This window comes from Parasteatoda tepidariorum, chromosome 12 (assembly GCF_982258835.1).
Source record: "Parasteatoda tepidariorum strain Cologne lab strain chromosome 12, Ptep-v5.0, whole genome shotgun sequence".
Taxonomy (NCBI): Eukaryota; Metazoa; Arthropoda; class Arachnida; order Araneae; family Theridiidae; genus Parasteatoda; species Parasteatoda tepidariorum.
In genome coordinates, this window is record NC_141766.1 from 29,482,127 (window position 1) to 29,491,342 (window position 9,216).

At 26.6% G+C, this 9,216-nt stretch overlaps 1 protein-coding gene across 1 annotated transcript; it reads left to right on the top strand.

Annotated features, from left to right (window-relative positions):
• The first annotated feature begins 516 nt into the window (after positions 1 to 516).
• On the top strand, positions 517 to 4,880 carry LOC107450200 (uncharacterized). Its single transcript, XM_016065945.5, has 2 exons — positions 517 to 695; positions 3,966 to 4,880. The coding sequence occupies exons 1-2, from the start codon at positions 678 to 680 to the stop codon at positions 4,536 to 4,538; spliced, it is 591 nt and encodes a 196-aa protein (XP_015921431.1). The 5' UTR covers positions 517 to 677; the 3' UTR covers positions 4,539 to 4,880.
• The last annotated feature ends 4,336 nt before the right edge of the window (positions 4,881 to 9,216 follow it).

A 9,216-nucleotide genomic window follows, 5' to 3' on the forward strand; every position in this document is an offset into this window, starting at 1 on the left:
TTTATCTCTTCTGACAAGGTGAATATTTGTTAGTAAGATTAACTGTTTATTGAAAAAATAATAAATTATAACGTCAATTAAAATACCCTATCATTTCAACTTTTTCAAAAAAAATTTCTCTCTTCTCACATGATAAATATTCTTTAGTAAGATTAACACTTTATTGAAAAAATAATAAACTATAACGTCAACCTAAAAACCTTATCATTTCAACTTTTTCTAAGAATTATAGTATTTTCCTACGAAGTGAATATTTGGAAAAAATGTCAACTTTTTATTGAAACAAAAATTCAATGTGTCAAAAGCTTTTCACAACAAGATAAAAATAAATATGATAAAGAGGTCATTAGGAGGCAATGAATATTGTTTTTAACAAATTATGTCCTTCAAAACTATACACATTGCGTTACGCTTTATCATTGTAAATGCAACTCCAACATATTGAAGGTAAAAAAATGTCAGGTCATGATATTTTAATTTCAAACAATGTATTTCTAGATAACTAAAAGTAGATCATGCAGGCACCCGCATAGAAAAGCTAACCTTAATATGTTTGTAAACCATGAGTAGATTCATCCATAAAAGCATAACTTCCCTGACAGCATATTTATTTTGAATTGTGCAAAAGCAAAAAAAGAGAATTCGTAATTTTGCTTCGAATCACTAAACAAAAAACGATGATTTGGAAAGTCCATGTAAGTATTTTTTTTTCTATCATCCCCTTTATATACTACATCAAGGTTATCAGTTAAATATGTTTACTATCAAATGAAAGAATGTCTTTTTGTTAAATCTCAGTTTTTCAACAGTTTTATTATAAAAATGAAACATATATCTATAATGAAAGGAAATAAAACCAAACCAAAAAATTGCGAACAAAAAATAATTTTTTCTGTGAAAAGTATAAGGCAACTGTATACCTGCTGACTTTTTTGGATTTCATGAAAAATTTTATTTTTATATTTAACCCTTCGAGGCAAAATTTTTATTAAACATATATTTCATACCTTTTTCGGTATTCGTTTTGACTTAGGTCAAAATAAATGAAAAATATTGTATTTAGCATGTCAAAAATTTATGGTAGGGAAATACAGCAGCATAAAACACCAGTGACTTTTTCTGCGTTGAAAGTAAAATCCTACAAACACGACTCACTTTCAAACAATTATTTTTCAAACCTGCAGTTATTCAGATCTTAGGGAAAGAGTTGATCACCATAGAAATTTATTTAAATAATTGATAAATTTTTGAATATGAATGAAAAAAAATTTTCAGAACTACTTTCTGGAGATTTTATATTTTCTTACAAATATATTTCCGATTTTTTTAGCAACTATTAAACAGTTTTTGATAATGAAAAAATACCTAAATACATTTTTACTTGTAATTTGAATGTCAGAAAGAAAACATATAAAAGGAACACCGGTGTCCCATCTGCATCAAAGGGTTAATGTGGTAGCAAATTTTTTCATTCATGCTTGATCCTTGTTTTAACAAGTTTGATTAAACATACTTTTAATTGCCACTTCATTTAAGCTTAAAAATACATAAAGGTGACCAGCTACCTAAGTTACAGCAAAAAGGTAAATTAGGTAGTTGCCTACAATACTTCATTTAAGTTTAAAAATGCATGAAGGTGACCAGTTAGTTAAGTTACAGCAAAAAGGTAAATTAGGTAGTTGCCTACAATATCACTTAATAATTATTTCGACTATCACTGAAATGTCTTTTTTGAAGGGCGTAAAGTATGCAAATATGGTATGGCAGGTATGCAAATATGTCGATAATGATATTTTTAATAAAGATGAATGTAAAAACAGTAGCTCAAGTAAGAAAAGTAATAAGTTATAATCCAGTGAAAAGAATAAGTGCTTAACTTTATATAAAATTTATCGACTTAGCATTATAGCACGGAATTTAACACACGCTGGTAACTATTCCAAAAACAGGACTGCCAACTGAACTGTAATATTGATTGAAATTGATTATTTTTAAAATCACATCAAAGAGATGAATCAATAATTGTGAAAGTACTAAAGTACACCTTACATCAGTGTTTCCCAAACTTATGACTTTTGTGTACCACTAATAAAAAAATTAATGCATTTTTAACTATAAAAAAATTGCACAAAAATTCAAAATCACAACTGGCTGTTGACACCACTGATTATTAACTGTTAAGTCTGCATAAAAATGGTCAACAGAAAAATACGTAATCGTAAATTTTCATGACTAACTTTGTTTTTAAATAAAAAATTTTGAAATTTTCGTTTGTTTCAAAGTATTTCTTAGAAGAACGATTACTCCCTCTAAGCTGTTCCCGTGTAAAACACTGCCTTACATGATTTGTTACTGCATTTGCATAAAATAATAAATAAACGTAAGACGCCTGATTTCATCATCACAATATAAAATTGATAATTGAGTTTCTTTTTCATAAAATGACTGAATTCCCCAAAAAAGGATAAAACAATGAATCGTTTCAATGTCTCTTCTAAGGGTAATTCTTACTATGAGTTTAGATGCAAACAATATTTCTTAGTATGATTTAAAATCTACTATTGTTTAATGTTGTTATTGTTTACTATTATTTTTACCCTAAATTTACTTATTGGAAAAACTCTTACATCTCATAGTTTCTGTAAGATTTTATTTTAACCAACGAATTACTGAATGTATCTCACAATTTCAAAAATAAAAATGACAGACATTTCCAAGAAAATACATTATTTGATTGATGTAACTAATAAATCTCTAAGTCGGAATTTTAAATGATACCTTTTCCAATAATATTAAATGTCGTGAAATCAATTACAGAAATATTAAAAAAGAAGTCTTATTTGAGTTTTCTTTATTTTATTTAAAAAGGTTGATAATCTGTAAGAATTTAAAGACAATACAAAATTATAAAAATTTATTTATAAGTATGTGCGATGAAAAAAAAAATATTATAATTGAAAGGTTTTAGATACTAAAATTAATACTCACATTTCTTCTTAAATTGATTTTTTTTATGCAAGATCTTAACAGTTAACACTGAATAACAGCCGAACATACCGAAACTCTGTATGCTAGAAATTCTTTTTCTTTTTTTTTCAAAAACGATGTCTCGAAAAATTTGAAATGTGGCTTATCATTACACGGTCGAAAGATACGTTTTATAAATGCAAATAAATTAACAAATAATAAAATTATAATTGTTTTTTGCAACTTAGAAAAAATTACCACGTAATTAACCCTGACCGCTACATAAAATTTAATAACTGTTTAAAAAAAATAGTCTTATTTTGGCTGTGAACTTTCAAAGGACAGTCAACGTCAATAGTTGAAGGCATTAACCCCTCCTGGACGGGTGGAATGATAAGGCGCTGCCCCTGACCCGCACGCTCAGAATTTATACGTACTAATACGAGATGTAATACGAAGGCATCAAATTGAGATCCCAGTCCGTATGATTTTGGGCATCACCTCCTACATCAGAAAGCCTCCACACGGTTTTTTTATTATTCTGCGCAGACTATTTAAAAAGTGAACCAGTTGTGTGCTTGAACACAAATTCTATTTTGAAAGTACTTGAGAGAAATTTATCATACATATTGAGTGGTTGAAAAGTAAATAAGACAAACCAATCATATTTATAAATAAAACCAATTTTTAGACATATATTTGCTACCACTTTCACATTTTTACTAGATTTTCTATTAAATGGCTCTGTCGTAAACTGGTTTACCTTCATAGTGGCCAGATCGGACTACTTATAAAAAACCATGTGGAGGCTTTTAGTTATAGGAGGCGTTGTCTTGGGACGCTATAGTCAGAAAGACTCGTTTCACACATGATACCGTAGGCCGTCAAGAGAGACTCTCACGATCACGTATATGTGATCAGTCCTGAAGGGGTTAAGGCTGTATATTTAAATTAATGTAAAAATATATTTAATTACTTAAACTTTCATTTACTTCTAGATGCATTTCATGCTGCTGCTATTATCTCTTACATACGTTTTTTGTGAAGATGAAAGCACTCCGTCAGTTCTAAATTCTGAAATTGAAGAAGAGCAACAATTAGGTCCTGAAGAGGCAGTGAACATAGTTCTTTCTGATAATACCAATGATAATGAACCAATTGATATGCCTAAACCATCTAAAAAACCATCCAGGCATCATTCAAAAAATCGCAATCACGAAATGCTCAAACCTGATAGAAGTGCAGTTTATGATGTTGTGAACGAACCCTGCTTTTCACCTGGCTGTAGAGGTGGTTATGGCCCATTTGATGCAGGACAGGGTGGTTACCGTTGGCAATCGAGAGGAAACCGAATGGTACCTTATCCAAATCAATTTTACGATCCAAGGAGAAGAGGTATGTATCCTCCTTCAGATTATTACCAAGATGGTTATTATGGTTACGGACCAAGAGATCAGGATTATGGGTATGGCTCACGAGGATCGATTGGTTACCAAGGTAGATATGGAAGTGGCTTTGGAGGATATACTCCACAGGCAGGAGGATATTATGGTAATCGTATTTTAGGTTAAAGTACTAAAACGTGATGACTGATAAGTTTTGTGTGAAGAAGGTAAGGCATTCTTCAAGAGATATTCTGCTAAAAATCATCGAAGGGAATACTTGAAAGAGTTCCAGGAACATCCACAAAAGTAAAATAAACTTTTTAATGATCTTGAACTCTTTGTTAATTTGCAGATTTTGAAATGTTTATATTTGAGATTCCAGTATCACTTAAAAATCTATTTAAAAAAAATCTATTTTGAATTTGTTTTTATTTATATTCATTATTACAAAAAAAAGTACTATACTTCAACAATTAAACAATATTATACTCTATATATATGTACCTGAAAAAAAAAATTTACGAAATCATTACATGTAAAAAAATAAAATAAAGTAAATTTTTAAAAAAAAATTTCTTTTTTTATTACATGCACTGTTTACAATCACAATTAATTACATATTAATAATTACAATTTGATTACAATTTTTTAGTTATTTATATTAAGCCTACCTTTTTTCTCAAATTTGCAGTAAAAAAAAACTATATCATAAAATTTATTATTTTTACCAATGTTTGAAAAGCGCCTTACATAATTTGATTTCGTACGATTTTACTAAATTTACAACTTTTACCATTTAAAAACGTAATAAAAATTATGTTTTTTGATTTAAAAAAAAATAGGAATAATACACCTTTTTCATAAGTTTGGAAGATAAGAAAAAAATTGGGAGACACCACTAAAAATAGAATTAGCACCGATGCAATACCAGCACAATGATAGGTAAAAGGCTAAAATAATTCCGGCCAATACGTTTGAGTTTTATAAAGTAATTAGTGATGCATAGTCTCTGTCTTGTTAGATACTAACGGTCTCATAAAAAACATAAAGCATTAACCTCCTTTTATAATCTCTTTATTCTCATAAATCAAACACAAAAATCATAAAAGCTGCTTACAATAAAATAAACACAAAAAATACTAAAAAGAAACCAGATTAAATCTAAAAATAAAATATCCATAAAATTATAAAGGAATTTCCAAAATCACAAAAGGGAAGAAATAAAATAAAGCACAGCAACTACTGACATACTCTGCATCATAAAAGAATATGCCAAGATCACAGTCAGTATTTTACAATATATAACAAGGTAACAAAATATACAGATTAGTTAGATATATACAGAGACAATATCAGAAAATTAAGTTAGTCTCTCTCATTCTAGCTTGCATTCGGAAACATGAATAGTTTAAATGTGTATAGTATGCAAGTTAAATATAAAATTGCTTACTAACAACAATAAAACGCAATAAATAAAATAAAAATAATACTTTTTTTTTTATAAATTATTGAATAGAAACTTTTCTACACTCCTTTTGAATTTCTTTAGAGAAATGAAACATATTTGTAATTTATTTTGCCAGCTATTTTAGAAATAAAAAACATTTAAACTTTATCATATCTTAAAGAGAGACACTAAATGATTTAAATATTTTCATTTTATCTTATTAATTTTTGAATAAATTTGATCAGTTTAGAATTCAGTTTGATGTTTGAAGTATTTTCAAAATTACAAAGTGAAATATAGAGCTGCAGGTAACTGAATTTGATGTTATCAAAATATGTCATAAACAAGGGTTTGAGCCAAATATTGAGACATGGCATCGATAGTTTAAATCTAATAAATTCCAAGAGAATATTTCGTTCAGTTATTTATGATACTTTTAATTGTTAAAGTGCTGAGCCCGCAGAAAAAATCAAACTAAAATTTCCCTGCAAGAATCCTATTTTCTCTAAGAATAAAATGGAGGAATTAAAATTCGATAGTTATTGCCATTTAAGCATTTAATTATTTGGCTCTGTTATTTGGTTATGAGAATTTTTTAAATACCATATTTGCTATCCTGACAATACTGCATATACTGACAAGCTTATCTGACGTCAGTGTTAATTATTATTTATTAAAGATAATACCAATATTATAAAGTTAACATCTATCAATGCATGTAATCAAATATGGCAACATAAAAGAATCAATGCAATATCTTGAAAATAAATAGTTAAAGAACTTATACCCTTTATATTAAAAATTATCATTCATAATAAATCAAACCGTTAAAATGCCTTTATATCAAATCTAAACTATTAATAAAGCTCTAGCACGGCTGGGTGATAAGTTTATAAAGTGATAAGGTTAAAGGAACTTTTAAATAAAGACATTTAATGGTTTTGATTACATTTGACAACTCTATATTTCCTTGTAATCTAAAAGTGATTTTCTTGATCAAACCACAATTCCATCGGGTAAGGGAATTTTAGAGAGATCCAATTTATTCCAAATAAAAAAGTTTAACTGATTTTTTTAATCATCCACTTAGTTTTAATTATAAAAAGAATAAACAGATGTCATTTTAAAATTGAGCTCAATTTTCACCCTTTCATTTTCCAAAGGTCAAATTAACTAATGTCATCCACTATAAAAATACAACATTACAAATATAATCAAAAAGTACAAATATTAAGACAATCTATTAAAACAGAATATAGTACTTATTCAAAGCACAAAAGAAAGTGTAATATTTTTCACTGCAACTAAACTAAAACATTGTTGTCCTACTAGTCATGCAATAAATTATTCTAAGCTACCAACAGCTAGGGAGGAAAATATAAAAACTTTTAAGCTTGGGATTTCTTTACAGTATCATAAAACTTTCATCTTAGAAAAGTTTCATGAGATTACTGACAAAAACATGTTAAATTAGCCTTTAGATTTTAAATAGCTGGTTATTTCCAGTTTGCAATACCATATCTTTCTCTTTTTTTTTTTCAATTGAGGTTAAAAAATTAATATTTTTTATTGCTTCCATTTTTTTTTTTTTTTACATTTTTACGTGGTAGTAAAATAAACAAAACATTTTAGAAGCAACTAGTTTTTTTTTTTCTTTCTTTTAAAGTCTTTTTCCAGCATTTGAGGGCATAATTGGCTGATTATTTGGCATTTTATACATTTAAATCTTTTACATAAAGTGACAGTCAATTCTTTAAGCAAAATTCATTAAACCAAGAATAAAATGCTTATGCATAAAAAAAATCTTTAAGTATTGCTTTATAAGCAATATTTTCTAACATTTTGTCTAATCTGAATAAAATAAAAAAAGATAAAACATGAATGCAAAGTTAAAAAGAATAATTTTTTTTAACATTAAAATTTCAATAAATTTTTTTGTATGTTTGCTTAAAAATTATCTGTAGATATTTTTACTACAGTTTTAAGCACTAACTTCAGTTGTTACATTTTTAAAACTAAAATAGGTAATCACCGGTTTGACACTCGATTTGATATTGGATTTGTATTAACTTCACTGAGCCATAGAAGTCAGTTTTCAGAAAGTCTGTATTTATTATTGACCATCATAGTCAAATACAAATCACAAAAAAAAAAAAAAATTACTATCTACAATTCTATTTATAAATAATAAAAAAAGAAATGAAACATTAAGGATAAACATAAACAATAAAACCTTTGCTGGTATTGTATGAACATTCTCCGCTAATTCCTCATTATACAATTATATGTTTAATATATTATACATGGCTCAACTCATTCTATCATAACTGCTTAGAATTTTATATAAAAAGACTAAAATTGCAAAAAATAATACAGTACAATATAAGAAAATGAAATATTAGAATATGTTGAAAAATATAACCTCTAAGCTCTTTTAGATAGGAATATTATCAATATATAGTTATTGGGTTGAATGAACAAAACAAAAATACTGATAATTCAACTATGCTAATGTAAAATATTAAATGGATGAGCATAGTCATAGTAATATTTTATAGTTTATAAAATAATATACAATATTGAAACATACAATATTGAAACATACAATATTGAAACATACAATATTGAAATTCTTTAAAAAAAAAAACATTAATATCTCTTATGCACCAGAATTAAAATTTCCAAGATAGTGAAATTTTACAATTGAAATATTAAATTTTTCACCATAAGAATTTATCCATAATATTTTAAAGTGGTATAAGTCTATCCTTTTTTCATATTTCATGATACTTAGGGGTCTGTATTTGAATCAATTTATGAAGTAGTAGCGAATGCTAATTATTTGGTTGAACCTATTAAGAAATCATACTCCAAAAATTAATGATCTCAACATAGAATAATCATAGATATCAAAAGAAAATATCTATAATCTTATTTATATCATTTATTTTTCATACCCTTAAATCATTTATTTTACTAAAATGGACTTAAACCACTTTAAAAAATGACTCAATTAGTAAAAACTAAACAAATCCTTTAAATTTATATTATGATTAAAGAAGTAATGTTTAATTTTTTTAGAAAAAAAACCTATAAGTTATAGATGTTAATAAATAATTATATTTTAAGTACTTATATTTTTAAAAAAAATTTCAATTTAAATTGACATATTGAAAATTCATAGTTATTAAAACTGCAACTTTAAAACTCCACTCGGGCATTTTTTCTGGCTGCACTACTGTATACTATTGAGAACAGAAATTGAGTACAAGCACACAAAAGTTGAGAATAAATATCAGCAATTTAAAATAGCTGAATGAAAAATAAATTATATGCACTTATTAAATAGAAAATTAAAAGAGAAAATAATCTAAGAATGGGATACAAAGTAAATAATTCAAATGAAAATATTACAAT